The 18,883-nt window shown below is 36.5% G+C and overlaps 1 protein-coding gene across 1 annotated transcript in view; it reads left to right on the top strand.

Moving 5' to 3' along the window:
- Positions 1-274: 274 nt before the first annotated feature.
- LOC149547429 (pyruvate kinase isozyme A, chloroplastic-like) overlaps positions 275-18,883 on the top strand; it is a 67,143-nt gene continuing 48,534 nt past the window's right edge. The window contains exon 1 of the mRNA XM_089791636.1: positions 275-1,467. Within this exon, the coding sequence (XP_089647762.1) occupies positions 886-1,467 (582 nt within the window). The 5' untranslated portion in view covers positions 275-885. The remainder of the gene's footprint in view (positions 1,468-18,883) is intronic.

The raw sequence follows: 18,883 nt of genomic DNA, 5'->3' as shown, positions 1-18,883 counted from the left end.
GATTAAACGTGGGCATCGTACAGCACACGTAGGCTCCCATGGATTGGGAGAGAGAGCTGAGCGAACGATCTGCAGGTGGCATGCATGACTTTCTCCGCCCCGCTGGAGTTTGATGATACACGAGAGACTTGCTTTTGTAGTGAGTGATTCAATTTAATGGATTTTAAAGAGCCTGACGAACAATCCGAGGTTCAAGAGGCAACCGGCTAAATCGGTCTATGCTAGGTTATCAAGTTGTCTTGATCAAATCTGCAGACGTTTATGACACGTCCTCACTGTAACATTTTCCTGCGGTAACCTACTGATACTGCAACTAAAACGTGGCAGACTAGGGTTTTGAAGCTGTGTAGGAGAGGACGAGTAATTCGAGTAAGCATTTGTTGTCATTAATGGTGCCGGATCTAACTTCGTCTCCGCGGCCCTCAAATCAGCTTTCGAATCTTTGAATTTGAGCCGGAAATGAGACAATGCTGAGTCTTTGCTCGTGAGCTTCAAATTCTTTGACAAGAAGTGGAAATATTTGAATTCAAAAGCTCGTGGCTGGGTTGGAGAGGAAGCAAGCGCGGTTTGCTTCGGTTTTTATTGTCATCAAATGCCATTGCAAGCCAGGAAACAAGAAAGCAAGCGAGCTTTTAAATGCTCTGCCAGTTTGAAAGCTTAAAGGTTGTATAATTGAGAATCTGAAAAGAAGAAACTAGCCCTGTTTCAGTTACTTTGCCTTCGCGACCCTCAAAGCTAGCAAGGTTCAAATTCCTTGAAAATAGGTCGAGATATTTGAATTCAGATACTTGAGGTTACAGAATTAAAAAACGGAAGGCGCGTTCTGGGTTTGTAATCTACCGTGAAATTTGAATTATTTGCCTTTGCGACTTTCAACATTTAAAAATGGCGCAGGCAATTCGGGGTTTTGTTTCTGCTCGTTGCAGTCCACAGAGATTATCAGCAGCAGCCTTCCAATCGAAGTTCAGGCCTAGTAAACCGTTTCAGTTGGGCGCGAAGCAAAAACGGCAGTGGAACAGGGTTTCCGTTGTGTCTGAGATGGATAATTCTCCAGTAGTAGTTAATCCCTCCGAGTTTGCAGCATGTATTGGAGAGTCTGTATCAGGCAATGGACTTTCCGTCTCCGTTCAAGTTCCGAGTGCGGAGTCTGGTTTGATCGAGGTGGATACAGTGAGCGAAACCGAAATGAAGGAATTCGGTTTCCGTAGCACAAGGAGAACTAAGCTTGTGTGTACTATCGGTCCTGCTTGTTGCGAATTTGAGCAACTCGAAGCCCTTGCTGCGGGTGGAATGAATGTTTGCAGACTTAATATGTGCCACGGTACTAGGGATTGGCATCGCAACGTGATTAGAAATGTGCGGAAAATGAATGAGGAGAAGGGCTACGCAGTGGCCATTTTGATGGATACAGAGGGGAGTGAGATTCATATGGGCGATCTTGGAGGTGCTCCTTCGGTTAAAGCTGAGGTATTCAACCCCCTGAATTTCCTTTTCCTCTTTTGTTTCTTTGGAGAACTAAGGGCCCGTTTGGTTGCAAGCGTAGGAATTGAGAATTAGAATAGAAAATTTGAATGAGAATGGAAAATGAAGAATAGGAATGGAAAAATGCAATCCAATCTTGTTTATCCCTTGTTTGGTTATGCAAGCTTAAATTGGAATAGGGTTAACTTGCAATTGGTGCCGTTTGAAAATATTTTGAAGATGCAATCGGCGCCATTGGAAAATCGCTGAAATATTTGAAAATATTGAAAACAAAGTTCCTGTGCTCACCCCAGGTCAAAGCGGATTTGAAAATTTAATCAAATTTGAGAAAGCGAAAATGATGCAAGAATAGCAATTCCAATTATAGGTATTTTTTGGAATGGACAAAAGCTTATTTTGGGGCTAAAATGAGAATACGTATTCCTATTCCCTATTCCTATTCCACGCACCAAACAAAGAATACAAATCATATTCTAATTTCCTATTCCTATTCCGGTTGTATTCCAGCAACCAAACGGGCCCTTAGTCCATATTCATAGGAAACTTGACAAACAATCCTTAGATTTGCGAGTAATTTGCATCGTTCATGCAATCAAATTTGTCGGTTTTCATTCATTTTCTGAAGATTTCGATACACTTGTATCCAATGTAAGACCATTATGCCATGTATTCTTCTAGCTTGAGATTTGGTTTATTCCTCTTCCTTCTCTTGGACTTAAGCCCAAAATAGGCCATCCATAGAAGAGTGTGTAATGCAATGATTAGTTGATGTCATCTGTGAGGTGTGATATCGGATCTTGATTAGTGGATAACAGATATTGTGAAATCATGCTGTTATTTCCAATCACCACGATAAAAAACACTCTAAGATCAGCTGCAATTTCCAATCACCAGGAAAAGGGCACTCTTTTGTAAAAGGGAGAGAGGGAGGGGGAGAGAGATATCGTGTTGATATTTGGGATTACCAGGAGGGGGAGAGAGAGAGAGAGAGATCCATACACATAATATGCTTTTGGGTTGACAATATTAGATGCATGCTTTTATGCCATGTCAACTGCAATTCAGGCAGAATCCTGTATTCAATTACAAGTCAATTGCCATCAGTGCAGCGAGGGCCTCACTTTGGGCTGATATGCGTATTTAAATCTACGAAAGCATATCATCCATCTCAGAGTTAGTGAGAGAGCTTCATTTTGAGCTGATATCTGTATTTTAATATGCGAAAGTGTATCTTCCATCTCAGAGTTTGTGAGATAGGGACTCACTGGATCATCCATGATGTTCATGCCACAACAATCTTGTGACAGCAAGTGCGTGTTTAATCACAGATGGGGTTTTACTTGAATATCAGCTTGCATAACTATAGAATTTTGCCAAAAAACCTCAGTGACGCTTTCCTGCAACCATTTATCAATGATTGTGGAGCCTTGCCTTAAGGTACTCTTTATGACTTTTTGATATGAAAGATTTCATGTGATTACAATGCAACACAGTTGTTTGTCTACTCACACCTTATCATTTTCCTGCAACCATTTATCAATGATTGTGGAGCCTTGCCTTAAGGTACTCTTTATGACTTTTTGATATGAAAGATTTCACGTGATTACAATGCAACACAGTTGTTTGTCTACTCACACCTTATCATTTTCCTGCAACCATTTATCAATGATTGTGGAGCCTTGCCTTAAGGTACTCTTTATGACTTTTTGATATGAAAGATTTCACATGATTACAATGCAACACAGTTGTTTGTCTACTCACACCTTATCATTGTAGCATCACAAAAGCTCTACACTGCTATCACCAGAAACACATATCTTAGAGCACGAATGCAAACATTTGCAGCACTTTCAACATTAGATCACCAGTAATTCTGCATATTTGCATTGTCATGAAACTGATAATATTAGTTGTATTTGTCTACCTATGCAACAGACAGTAGTGGTTACTCAAGCTCCCTCAAACAATTCACAGTTTTGCGTGTATTAGCCATCCTCTGATGAATGGTGAGCTTACGAAGAAATGGGGGTGAGTTACATATTGGATTGAAGACAGACAATGCCAAGATACACTCATTGATTCCATGCTACATGCTATCTATGGTGAAAGCTATGTTGAATAGATCATGTCTGTTGAACAAAGAAGTAACTAATTAATAACTAGTTATAATTGTGCCTTGTTGCTGTTCTTTTGCTACCTAGTTCTCTTTGGCATTGGACTTAGCTTAGCATTTTACTCTACTGATGTATGTTCCTCTTGGCCTAAATGTTGCTAGTTAAACAATTAGGATTATTGTAGTGATTATCTCATGTAATTTTTCAGAGTTTCATGACCTCCTCTTAGTATAAGCTCATTGAAGGTCTATTTTCATGTTTCATTTAATACTTATACCAATTTGAGAGTTTTTTTTCCAAGATCTTGTGGTGGAACATCAAATTTACAGTGCAATCAATTGGGTGTGCTGTTGTGCCCATTGCTTATTTGCTAGATCTTTATTCAATAAGTCCGAATCACTTGTAGTTTGAGATTTCCTTTTCTATAAATGTATATATTGCAGCTACACCTAATATCTCTTATAAGAATGGTATAATGCTGTATCAAAGTGTAATGAAATCGTTTGCACAATATGGATATAATAGTAAGTATGCTGAAGATAATTAATAATAATAGACCACTTTGAAGGGGCAACCCTCTAATCCACTTCAAGGGGGATACCTCCAGTAGTCTTCTATAATAACTGAATATTCCATATGATGATATTAACCAACCTGTACCTCCTATATATACTATATGTATGCCTTGGATACCACCAAGGCTGACTTGAATACTTATAAGTCCTAGGATGACCTAAATACTTATATAATTATAATAATGATTATGTAGCTTATTTTAGTTTTAAGGTAGCCAAAAGCTGAATACTCATAATACACCCTATAGGGTCAGGGGCATAACATTGCCCCCTCGTTACAAAAACATCATTGTCAAGGCTAAATATTTCTGCTTTTTCTTCTTGATCCCCTTTTCTTACTTTTGATTCTTTTTCTTCTTTCTGTTTCTTGACTTTCTTGTTCTTGTTCTTTTTTTCGCTCTTGGGCTTGCTCTTTTTCTTGCTTTTGTTCATCAATGTAGATTATTTTAGTTTTAAGGTAGCCAAAAGCTGAATACTCATAATACACCCGATAGGGTCAGGGGCATAACATTGCCCCCTCTTTACAAAAACATCATCGTCAGGGCTAAATTTTTCTGCTTTTTCTTCTTGATCCCCTTTTCTTACTTTTGATTCTTTTTCTTCTTTCTGTTTCTTGATTTTCTTATTGTTGTTCTTTTTTTTGCTCTTGGGCTTGCTCTTTTTCTTGCTTTTGTTCATCCTTGTTTTCCCTTTTTCTTCTTCTTTTGCTGCAAATCCTTGATGTCATATTCCCAGCCTTGAGATGAAATTATTAACATTCCTAATTTTGCAATAAGTTACTTACTTTTGCTCTGATATCTCTGAAAGTTGGACTGTAGACTCTTCAATCACCTTCTCAAAACCCCAGAAAAATTTCCACAAAATTGGCAAATTTGCTGTCTTGAGAGTAAAATTATTGGAAACCTTGATTTCACAGTAAGTCACTTATTTCTGCTCCAATATGTTTGAAACTTCAACTGTATACTCTTCAATGACTATCTCAAAAATCCTTTAAAATTATAAATACTTTTCTCAGATTGGAGAGATATATGCTTCACAAAAGTTTTGGGGAGAAACCCTACTCCTGCAACAACCTGCTAAATTTTGCTCCAATTTTCTAAAAATTGAATTGAATGTTCTTTAATAAATCTCTTTTTTTAAGTCACATTTGACAGCCATGCAAGTATAAAAATAACCTCCTGCGCCTTGCAGTTTCAATAAAGCATGCATTAGTTGTCACTAATGGTGGGGAATGTGTACAAATGACACCACTGCAGTAAAGAATCCAAGAAAATTGTGGTAAGAATATAGACAGTTATAATGTTGATGGTACCATCATTCCCTGAGCCACCACCTCCTACTTCTTTGTCCAATGACGAATAATGAATGTGCATGAAAATGATGAAGTTTTGGATTATTATGAATTATCTACTGCATTTATTATAAAAACCAATAATTGATAGCTTCATATTTTTTTGATGAGTAAATTGCAGTCTTGGGGAGTGGGTGCCTTGTATTAATAACATACTGTGAAAATTTACATTTTTACCCTTTCCATGGATCTTGGTTCAAATTCAGTTAACCTGGAGCTTATAAAACCTGGTCGTCTAGCCCAAATAATCTGAATCTTGATCAGAGCCAGTCATGTAGCCTATGGGAAACAAAACCTGGCTACTACATAAAGTGTAAGTTCTATCTTTATAATTTCACATACCTATACAATGATTCATATAATATGCTCCTTTCAAGCCTTAGTTTCTATTGGCTGCATATTATTAAAAACAATACATGCTTTACCTTTTATTGCTTTATAATTGTCTAATGCATTATTATGGATTTGAATTAAATTTTTTATGCCCTTTAATGGGTTCACAAAAATGGAGTTAACCTTATTATATTAGCAACACATGAATTCATAGCAAATAAAAGACATTTCATTGAAGGTCAACACATGAATTCATAGCAAATAAAAGATATTTCATTGAAGGTCACACCTTCACAAATATATCTATTATCCAAAACAAAGAAACAAAAACTCTGTCATCCAATTCTATGTCAAGTGGAAATCTTAATTTTTTTGGAATGAGATTGTTTGGTGACTGACCTAAGATGTACATGTTAACTTGCAATGCCTCCTTTTTATAAATTTAATCAAGATAAACCCAAAATATCTGTAATAAAATATTATAAAAATATATTTGTAAGGAGGGCCTCGAGCAAAATTAAGATATAAAGAAGAAAATTATAATATCACAATATAAAAGGTAATATAATTATAAAATATAAAATCAAAATATTAAACTTATTTCTAATGAATCTTAATCTCTCTCAAAGGGCATGATGGAATTTGAATATTTATGGCCATTGGAGGAAAAGGGTATTAAAAAGAAGCCAAGCAAGGAGAAGGGCATCATAGAGAAATATTGTATTATCTGAGTTTACTTGTTCTGGAGCATTAGTTATAGTTCAATTGAGTCAAGGGTGAAACTTGCCATGGCAGAAATTAAAGGACAAAAACCCTTCAATTTTCATCACTGAGTGGTTAACCGGTGATTCATATAAGCTCTAAGACATAAATAAAGAATGATGACTGTAGATTGGAGGAATAGTTACAGTCTTTCTGAGATACATGCAAAGCAGGCTAGTCTGAAAGACATTATAAACTATTAACATTTACAATTTTTTAGGTTGATTGCATACTTGCAATTAATTATGCAGCAAATACTGTAAGATTTTATTATTTAAAGAAAAAAAAAAGGAAATTTTAAAAAGGGACATTACAAAACCTTTACAAATTTGAATATCAATCACTCCTCTTGTTTCATTTAAAATATTAAATATTAATATCGAAGTTGCCGATTCGGGTTTGGGGACGGATTCAGGTTCGGGGTTCGGGTTCGTGGGTTCGGGCAAATTTTTTTTTTCCCATTTGGGTTCGTGGGTGGGTTCGTAAGTATATATATATATATATATATGCAAAAAAAAAAAAAAAACTCACATAGTTGTAAAAGTAAAACTAAGTCATTCCATAGTATGAATATATCAATGTTACTTGATTATTGATCAATGCCAAATGTCAAAGAGAAACATTAAATACTCACTCATTAATCTATGCTAATGTTGTAAATAAAATCATACATTGAATTACTAAAATGCAAAATGGAATTTCAAAACATAGACTACTTCATCAGATTGATAGATAATAAATTATGACTTAATAAAGTTTGAAACTGTGAAACATGGTGATATATCATAAATGACTCAATGAGTCAATGACAAATGTTTAAACATAGTTTATTAAAGATGCAAATGCCCTTCAAGGGTCAAATGGGTCATCAAGATATGAGGGATCAATGGCTTCATCCTCATCTATATCATTGACATTTTCCTCATCATTGGAATCCAAACCGGTTCCACTAGCCCCAGAGGCAGCCACATCCTCCTCCTCGTCCTCCTCAACATTTAGCAAGGCAATTCTAGATATATCTTGGACAGTCATATCCAAGTCAGAAGTCTTAGGTAGTACATCCCACAACTTCTCTGGTCCCTTCTTATATCCTGGATCCTTGCGTGATAGGAGGCGCCAATTGTTGTGAATAAATACCAAGTCCTCGGCTTTCTTCGAACCCAACCGGTTACGCTTCACCGAGTGGATAAAGGAGTATGTACTCCAATTCCGCTCAGCAGCAGAAGAGCTCGCAACCTAGAGAGACAACCAACAAATTTAAAAAAATTAGCTAAGTAATTTTACAATACAATAAGAATTTAAGAGTGCTAATTCGACAAGCTAAGTGGCCATAAGAAAAGGAAAAAAACTTAAATACATACTTGTGACAAGATCTTAATGGCAAGAGGTTGGAGGTACATGTAACTTTCCCAATGTAAGTACCACCATCCAATGGCATCCAATCTACTTTGGTCATTGATTGCATCAAGTTCTGCATTTTTGCCTGAGACAAAATCAACAAACTCTCTCCTAACATTTGATTGCACATCAGGATCACCAAAGAGCTTGTTAAGTGCCCTCTTATACCTAGCAGCAACTTCAGGATCTCTATATGATGCCACTCTACCAGGAATAGCAAGTATCTCACTGCTATAATATCTAGGAGAAAGTGCATATGCCAGGAGGTGTAAAGGTGTAGTCATCTTGTTCCAACGATGTAGTACAATTTTCTCCACCTTAGTGTACAAGGTATCAGGATCCTGCTCTCTCCTCTGAATGACCTAGGATGTCAAATGATGTACATGTATGTTATCTTGATGTAGTGTTAATAACTTAATTAAAATAAAAAATCAAAATCTCTCAATAAACAAGGATAAAGTATTGTATAACAATTTAAACTTATTGATTTCATTCTTTCTAGCATGGAGTCCATGGCATCATATATGTTCCCCAAACAAGGCTCATCCGTGTCGGCAACCGAAGCATAGATATGATGGGCTCGGTGAGTTCTAATGCATATTCCACCCTATTCCAAAAATCATCACTCAAAATCAAATCCTTTACAGTTTTGGCCTTTTCTGTATCAGCTTGCTTCCATCCACCCCATTTGTTGCTAATAGCCATTTGACCCAATGCCTCTTTCACCCTCACAAGTCATCTAAGGACGATTGTGTGTGAAGCAAACCTTGTTTCAACAACCTATTACCATGTTAATTCAAATTGTAAGTTAATATGATAAGTTGATAACACAAAAATTTAAGAATATGTATTAAATTTTGTAAAGTATGACACAAAAATTAAAATGATAAATGAAGCTAAATAAAGTTTAAAATTTACCTTCAATAATTCCAAGCGGGAGAAAGTTCTGAAAATTGCTTGTGACATATGGTGGTTTGTCACAAACATTTGAATCTGCTCACCCTCCTCATACACATTTTTCATCCATTCAATTTGGCTGCCCATTGTTTTCATCACCAAGTTCAAGGTGTGGACAGTGCATGGTGTCCAAAAGATATGCTCATATCGTGCTTCTACCAAAGCACTTGCAGCCTTACAAACTTTAGCATTGTTCGTTATTACTTGGACAACATTGTCAGCTCCTACAGACTTGATGGATTCAATGAAAAGTTGGGCAATAAAATTTGCATCCTTTACTTGCCCTTCACAATCAACCGCCTTCAAAAACATTGCCCCCTTGGGGCAAACAACAATCACATTTATTAATGGACGGTTTTTGCAATCTTTCCATCCATCAGAGACAATGCTCACCCCCGTTTGGATCCAAGAATCTCTTATTGGTTTGAGGAGGTTCTCTACATTCTTTCTCTCCTTATGCAATATGGTGGTTCTCAACTTTTCATATCCAGGGTATTGGTAACCATGAGGTGCATCATTTATTGCTTTCACCATCTCTCTCCAATAAGGGGATCTCACTAGATTGAATGAAACACCATTTGTAATGAGGCAATGTCCAATCTTTATGTCAGTAATTTCTCTCTTGTCATTTTCAAATGCCGTATCTAATGGGCCTCTCTTGCGGGATGCAGGTGTTTCTATTTCATCTTCATCCACAGATGGGGTAGGTAGGAAGGGATGTGGTCCATTGATTGTTTAAGAGGGTGGTGTTGGTGGTTTTTGCTTTGACTTATCTTTTTTTGCCTTTGACACTAACCTATCAGCCTCTTCTTGTTCTTTTAACATGCTTGCTATTTGAGGAGCCAGCAACTCTTTTTTACCTCCCTTTGGGGGCCCCTTACACATGGAAATCCCTTGACCTGGTGGACTTATCAAATGATGTTTAACCTGGTAATAGGAGCTTCTATATTGGTTTTGGCAAAAATTGCATTTCCATATATACCCTCCCCCACCAGCGTATTGCTCAATTCTCGTTGTATACTTCCACAAAGGAGAGCCTTTATCAATTTTAATCTTTGGGATCCCACTCCACCCACTGAACCTTGAGTACTCATTCTTGGATTCTTGCAATCTATAAAAACAAATTTAAAAAAATATTTCAAAACTTATACAAAACTTGATAAAAATTTAGAACAATAAATTAAAAAACAAAAACTAAAAACAAATTATGAAAAAAGCAAAAGGAAGGATCAAATGCATACCTTGAACGCTTAGCACTGATTATTTGAAGGATTTGAGATTCCACAAACAATCTCTACAACCTTCTCTTCAAACTTGCAAAATGACCATACCAAAATGAGAGAGCAAAATGACAAAGCAAATAAGAGATTAGATGAATGAAATGCATCTAATAGGCCTTACTTTAGGGTTTGGCAAAAAAAATAATAAAAAAATATATTTTTAATGCTTTTTTGGGCCACTTTTTGGCCCCACCTGCTGCGGGTCCACCCGGATTCATCCGGGTCTGCGACGGGTCCGGGCAGGGTCCGTGTTTTGGCCTTGCACGGACCCGGGCGGACCTGCAGGCCAAAACATGGACCCTGCCCGGACCCGTCGCGGACTCGGGCTCGAATCCGGACCCGGACCCGAGCTCCAGGGTCTGAATCCGGCAACTTAGATTAATATCACTTAATCACATAAGTCCTTTAGTGATGATATTATATAATAAATGATTTGTAATCAGTCCTTTTTACCTCCAATTGATCTTAATAGTGTTTTGTTAGACAAAATGCCCCTCATGCATATTGACTTAGGACCAAGTCATCTGCAACACCCAAAGAGATGCATAAACCTGCACTTGATACAAAAGACTTTAGACAACTTTGGTATAGAATAAAGGCACAACAAAATTGTTGTCCACCTGGTCTGGTTGGTTCACAAATGAATTGTAGCATGTATCTCTTGCACATGTCACTACTAATCCATGATAACTTCTGTTAGAAGTAGGGAATATTGAGTGAGGGAGGGAGGGGAGAGGGGGGGAGGGGTGTAACGCCTCGCTAGGGAACCCAAAAGAAATTAACCTAAAGTTTCACTAAGTTTGTCTAACATTTTTTTTTTGAAAGATAATTAACAACAACGGATATAATAGTGGAAGCAATAACTCACATACATACAACCATCATAAATAGATTACATCTCTTAAGGATCCCATGATGTTGAATCACATTTAATTTTAATTAATACTAAATCCAAAATATAACTATTCCACATTAAAGAATAATCATCAGTACAAATGTATTTAAATTTTTATACAATTACACGATGCCATAATCAGAATGCTTAATCATCCACTGTACAAGTCACAAGGTCTGACAAGCTCAAAGAATATACATCATCTCATAAGATCATTGATAATCAAATACATACAACAGAGTATAACCATCCATCAGATAACACAAGATCAGAAAGAAAGGTATAACTACATAGGAACATTCAGCAACGACATCCAGCTGGTGGATCTCAATGGTATAAGAAAAATGCACTACCACGTGACCTCGTGGAACCTAAATGGCCCACTCCCTTCGTGTTGAGGAGATAAACTCAAGTCCCAAACGGATATCAAAAACACAAGTCATAACCAACATCTAAGTCAAGGAAACACCTAAAAGCAAACTATCTCAAAGGGTACCAAGCACAAGTATCAACTAATCCCAGAGGCAACAAAGACACGTAGGAAATCTACTATGTAAGTGGGAAAGTGTCATCGCATGAACCAACTCTAAGGTTACCCTGGTAGCCACTGTGGACTTCGGCCCCTTAGTATTTCTATGTGGCACCAGTATCCTTTTGTATAGACAAGGCATACTAATGAAGCAAGGTCGCCACCAAACATCCTCTCTACTCCCATCCTAGCTTGTACTAGCACTCGAGGCATGGGCGAGGAAACATAATGACTCTTATTAATTCATTTTACTCTCATTTAATGTAATGTTATTACTTATATAAACAACTTACAGTGGGTTACCTAGGCAGCCACTCGGGGCTCCAACCTCCATTGCAAGCCACTTTCCAATGTACACATAGATTACCTACCTTAGGCTCATAAAAGTATTAGTCATAGAATCACAGTTTTCACCTCAGTCCTTTACAAGCAATTGGAAATCACCTAAAAATCAATCTCAATATCACCTCAGTTCTATACAAGCAACTGGAAAGCACCAAAGGATAAAACACAATAATCACCTCAGTCCTATACAAGCAATTGGAAAGCATCAAAGATAACTGATCAAAGACTCAAAGATTACACCAGAAAAGTCATACCATTCACCTTAGTTCTACAAAAGAAATTGGAAAGCACCACAAACATTTGAACCAACTCATCATAGAAAATACGTGACACATCACTATGGTCTGGTATAAAACATCATATACAAAACATCATCATGACATCACCAAAACAGTAACTCCTGGCCTCTGGTAGACATCCAAAACTGGTCAACCCCAAACCCAACAGAAAAGAAATCATACAACTGACAGTGTAGTTTCATAGTTTTTGTTTGGTTTGAAAACATAAAATTTTGATGTAACAGGTTCGAGTTTACGTTTCGTTATAAGTTTTCGGTCTAATACAATTTACAAATTTTCCCTTGTAACTAAACCCCTTTTAACAAATCAATGATGATTTAATTAAATCAACATTAGCTTTAAAATAAATAATTCAAATATAATCTTATTGGTTTAACACAAAAAGAACCATTTAAAAATAAAACTCATAATTTAATAACTAACATATAATTAAATTCATCTTAACAAAATTAATTAATTTTTTTTTATTGATCAGTAATCGGCCATGGCCATGATTAATTTTTATTAAATTAAATTAAAAGTACAAGCTATCCACCATTCTAACGGGCACTGGTAGGAAAGAACGGGGAAAGAAAACCTCTAGTCTTGCCTGGGACCGAAGTCCTATGTTATACATAAGTAAAAGGGGCATACCTTAGTTTATTACATCATTAAAAGTCAAAAGATAATATCTGTATCTTTCATGAAAGGCTCGAAGGTACAAGAAAGAATGGTAACCAAATCTCTATAAACACGTCACCACAATCAACAAAGGGTTAAGGGTTAGTAGATAAAGAAATCCATCAAAACCTTAACACGAGACCGAGAGGGCCCATTCCATAAAGATATTTTAATGACTTAAATAATTAAAAAATTGATGAATTTAATTGTAATTAGAAATCAATTTTTTAAATAAATTGTTATCTAAAAGATAATGAAAAAATATGATTAATTAAAATATTAAATAATTAGGTTTAAGAATCGTTACTACTTACCATGATTCATGCATAATGTTTTTATTAAAATGAAGAGTGTCAAAAGTGAAGAACTATGCGGATTAAAAATGATTATAGGGGGAGCAAACCGAGACGGAACCTATGATGAAGGAAAACAAAACAAACAGAAAAATGCAGAAAAGATAAAATTGCCATGGCGAAAGGAGGACCAATCTGTATACACGTATCTTGTTCACTGTTTTAAGTGAGTGCGCGAAAATTGAAACCTAAATTATGCAAAATCGGGAGAAATAATTAATTGGAATTAGCCCTAATTGAAATGTTTTCAGCTTAACAAGTAAAGCCGAATGATAATAGAATCCAGAGATTGCAACCGAAACCAGAAGTTGAGGCTAAATTATAGCTATAGAATGTTTATCTTTATTATATGGATTGATATATACAGTATCAAAATGCCACTGATAATGTAGAAAGGGACATCATATTAAAGTATGCTCTGCATGCTACTATTTAACCAAAAATGTAGGTGATAAAGCTATCTATAGTAAGAACCCATGCTTATAATAGAGCGCAAAAACCAAAATTTTGGGTCAAAGTATCATACAAAATGACCCAAATTACATATATTTATCATGTTCTCTTAAAAACCATAATAATTTCTGCGGCTTCATCAGAGTGGAGGCCTTTGAGCTTGGGGGGAATTCGTGTGTCGATCTTCCCCTACTGGATTTGTCGTAGTTAGGCAAACAGAATTCCACGTCCTCTAGGTTGGAAAAGTCTACATCCGGATGAATGTAGGCATCATACGCCCTCAGATAGTTGGTGAGCCAGTCCCTGCATGGGTCTTCAACAATTCCCCTCCACCTTAACAGGAAGTTGATGCTCAACTCCATTCTCGGCCATTCACTGAAGAACTTGACGTTATCCCTAATTACCAAGCATGGATGCCTCAGGCTCCTACCAATTTCCGGACTATTTACTTCAAACTCCATGTAAACCTCAGGGAGAGGGATTCAGAGCCTAGCATCTATGTTGGTGACTGCAATTTCCAGCCCAACTAACCAACAAGAATCGAAAATATTATGGGTTAGCTTGATAATAACCCATTTTTCCACTCCAGCCCTAGCTTAACCTACCCAAAGCCTTATAATATAATTGTTAGTCCTCTAGGAGTATTCATAACTAAATGTCCCCTCTCCTAATACCCAACTAACTGCAACTCAACTCATATCATCTATTGGCCGGAGGAGCCGATTCCATCTCTCTTGTTTTATCGGCCCACAGAAAGCCATAGTGTGGTTTTCGAAGGCATGAAAAAGACTGATATTGAAATCCATAAAACCTAAACTAGAGCTCTACCTGTTGCTTAGATGAAACCAATCACTGGCTGAGTTAAAATGAAAATGCATCTCGAATTTCACTAATAAATAGGAGAGGGAGAAAGATCTAGACGAGAAATAATGACGATGACGTCCAAATGATTATTAAGGTTCCTCTCGAATTCATCATGGGAAGTTAAATCACTCAAAAGTTAGATTTTCCTCAATATTGGGTACTCTACCCACTTCGTATGAAATCAATTCACACGCAGGAATATAAATTGATTATGATTGGTTCAAACACAATAAAGGACCAAAGATACGATTAAATGATAAAGTGTTATAAGCATCGGTTCCCAAATTGGCTAATTTATCGGCCTCCTTGTTGCCTTCTCTGTAAATATGCGAGAATCTAATATCTTCTAATTTGGAGTTTAAAACCTAGTTTGGGGTTACTTCCTTCCTGAGAGCATTAATAATAATTTGGGAGTCCCCTTCAATCATAAGTTTTTTAATTTTGAGTTTAATGCAAAGATTAATTCCTTCTTCAACTGCTTCAAGTTTTGCAATATTATTCGACACCATGCTAGAGGGTTGGATCTTTCTGCTAACCAATTACCTAATTCATCCCTTATGATACATCCAATTTTAGCTTTACCTGGATTCCCTCTTGATGCCCCATTGAAATTCAGCTTCTTCCATCCTGGCAGTGGGGGTTCCCATTTATAGGTTACTCTGGCTAGATTATTCTTCTTATAATAGAGGGGAGGGTTGATTAACAGTGGCCATCGTTTTTTGATTTCTGCATCCCATTCAGAGAAGGATCCTTCTTCTCTTGGTCTCTTCTTGAGATCACTATTCATCACTTCCAAAATCGCCACTTCTATTTTTGCATAAAGAGCTTGCTTAGATAGACTTTGGTTTTGAAAAATTCGGCGATTTCATTCTTTCCAAATTTCCCATAAAGCAATTGCTGGGGAGATATTCCAAAATTTACCTTAGATTCTCTTAGAGACATCTTCAGGCCAGCCTAATAAGTGATCTATCCAATTGCTAGCTAACGGGGAGGTCCAGTTCAATTTACTTTGAAGCCACCTCCAACAGGCCTGAGAAAATTTACATGCATATAAGAGGTGTTTTGCATTTTCTTCTGCTTTTTTGCATAAAATACATCTTGAGGGTCCTTCAAATCCCATTTTCCTAATTCTATCTGCTGTTAATATTCTTTTTTGCATGGTTGCCCAGAGGAACATTCTTGCTTTTGGAAGACTTGCTGGATCCCAACATAAATTCATGGGGAGGGTGTTAGCTTCCCATTTTTGTGAATTTGTAATCATTCTTTATCCTTCCTTAACTTTATAAATCCCATCTTTTGATGCTGCCCAAATTAGCTTGTCCTCCTTGTCTTTAATTGTAATAATTCGGTTCTTTAGAATGTTTTCCAGTTTCTCCTTATTTGACTCGTTAATTCCACATTTAGGTAACGCTTTCCATTTCCATTTTTTCACCATGTCTGGATCGGATTCCTCTATGTAATCTTTCACCTTTGTCCCTTGTAAGGTTTTAAGGAGAGAAATTGCTTCTAATGATAAGTTTGAACTAATCAGAGGGGGATATCCGTTCCACGAATCTTACTAGAACAAACCTTCATCTCCTTTCCCTATGTCCCATGTAAGGTACTTTGAGATCAGATCTCTACTGTTAATAAGGAAATTCCAACCTGTAGAACCTTTGGGGGGTTTTTAATTCTGAATAATGAAGTTTTGTCTAAAGAGTTAAGATCTTTATTGAATAAGATTTTAGCCCATTTCCTTTCTCATTCTTGATATAATCTCCATACTTGTTTAGCCCTTAGGGCTTCGTTCTGCCATTCTAGATTTTTGATTCCTAATCCACCAAATTCTTTTGGTTTGCAGATTTTACTCCAACTAATTAAGGTTGCTTTTTTCTTATCCTCTAGTCCATTCCAAAAGAAGTTGTGAAGTTTGTTTTCCAGTTTAGAGTTAATATTTTTGGGGAGATGGGAGAAGGAAAGTTGATAAATAGGGATGGCCTATAAGACAACTTTGATCTTAGTCGTTCGTCCCGCCTTTGTTAACCATCTTCCTTTCCATGATTCTGTTTGGTTGTCGATTTTCTAGAGAATATGTTCCTGGATTGGTGTGAATACTTTTGTCAAGATACATCCCTAGGTATTTGAATGGTAACTTGCTTTTTTTGAATCCTAGTTTGTTACAAATTTGATCTTCAACTTCCTCTGCAGTATTTAGAAAGAAGATTTCTGATTTTTCGGCATTAATCATTTGCCCTGATGCTTTTGTGTATGTATCTAGGATATGTTGCATGTGATCTGCCTCTTGAAGAGTATTGATTCTAGCAAGAATAGTGTCATCAACAAATTGTTGGTGGGTGGTGTTTTCTACTCCATTCGTAAATCTCACCCCTCTAATTTTACCCTCAACTTGCGCTTCATTAATTGCCCTACCAAATGCCTTTGCCATTATGATGAACAAAAATGGGGAAATTGGGTCTCCTTGTCTGATACCCCTGGATATGTTAAAGAAACCTTTCGAGGTGCAGTTGATGAGGATCGAAATTTTGGGAGTAGAGATACATTGAAAAATAATGTTGACCCATTTTTTAGAGAAGCCAAAGGCCTCTAAGGTTTTACAGAGAAATCTCCAATCTACCTTGTCGTATTCTTTTTGAATGTCTAGTTTAAGTAACATACAGGCTTCCTTATTTTTAATTGCCGAGTGAATAGTTTCCTATGTGATGCAGATGCCATCTAAAATAGATTTGCCAGGGACAAAGTCGGTTTGTTCTTCCGAGATGAGTTTTGGGAGGAATCTTTTGAGACGATTAGCTAAGATTTTTGAGAAAACCTTATAAATAGTATTACATAATGCAATAGGCCTATAGTCCCTTGGCACTACACTTTCGCTTTTTTGGGGGATAAGAGTCAGAAAAGTGTGATTAATTTCCGTTAATATAGAACCTCCATTACGTGTGGCTTCTAAGGCTTTCCACAACTCTTCTCCTAGAATGTCCCAACATTGTTGGAAAAGGAAAGCTTGAAAGCCATCCGGACCCGGTGATTTATCCGGGTTCATACTAAAGAGTGCTGCTTTAACCTTTTGAAGAGTAAAGGGTTCAGTAAGGAATTTATTATCATCTTCTGAAATCAGCTTTGGGATGTGTTTTGACATCTCTTCTTGGGATATTCTATTGGATGAGTCATAATCATTAAGTGTATTGCTGAAGTATTTGATGAAAATATCAGCTATTTCTACTAGGTTTTCAGTTTGCTCCCCTTCTGAATTCTTAATTTTTGAAATGTTAATATTATAAAGAGTACTATTATGAAAAAAATTGGTATTGTGGTCCCCTTCTAGGAGCCATTTTTCTTTGGATTTTTGTCTACAGAATATTTCTTCTTTAGCTAGAATTTCCTCATGTTTTAGTAGGTATTCTTTTTCTAGATGAAAGGGTTCATTATTCATTCTTTTTGTGATGATTTCTTTATTTAATTTACTTATTTTTTCTTCAATTTCTAGTTTTTCTTTAAAAATATTTTTGAAGTATATATTATTCCATTTTAAGATCTTTTCTTTAATACTTTTCAATTTTGAGACGAGGCAAAACATTTTAGAACCTTCAAATTGTTCCTCCTGCCACCATTTTCTAACATGATCTATAAATGCTTTATCCTGAAACCACATTTTCTCGCATTTGAAGGGATTCCTACTTGGTTTGATCTGCTCTTTGATTTCTAGTCTCACTGGGAAGTGGTCAGATCCAGCCATAGGGAGAATTTCCGCATTAACCAACTTGTCCAAACTGAGTTCTCCTTTTAGGAGAAATCTGTCCAATCGCTCTGCTATATAACAGAATCCTTTCCTTCTGTTATTCCAAGTATAGGTACCGTTCTTTGTTTTGATATCCATAAGAGAGTCTTTCTGAATCCATTTTTTGAAATCTTCCATAGTTTTGCATGCTTGATTACTCCCTCCCTAGTTTTCTTCCTTACTTAAAACCGCATTAAAATCTCCTCCTATAATGATTGTTTCTTGGGGCATTGAATTGATGAATGCACTGATTTCTTCCTAGATTGCTAGCTTATCTGCTGATGGTGAAGACCCATAAACATTTACAATGACTATTTGGAGGTTTGATTTTGTGCTGATGATTCTTACTCCCATCCAGTTTGTTTGGGAGGAGAGTAATTCTGTACTGATTTGTCGAGGGTTCCATATGATTCCTAGTCCTCCTGATGCTCCTTGTGAATGTTGGAGTTCGGATTTCCATT

The sequence above is a fragment of the Cupressus sempervirens genome, chromosome 7, assembly GCF_028749045.1.
Source record: "Cupressus sempervirens isolate cs-2001-9-10 chromosome 7, ASM2874904v1, whole genome shotgun sequence".
In the NCBI taxonomy this organism is placed as follows: domain Eukaryota; kingdom Viridiplantae; phylum Streptophyta; class Pinopsida; order Cupressales; family Cupressaceae; genus Cupressus; species Cupressus sempervirens.
This window is presented reverse-complemented; position numbering and strand designations above follow the sequence as displayed.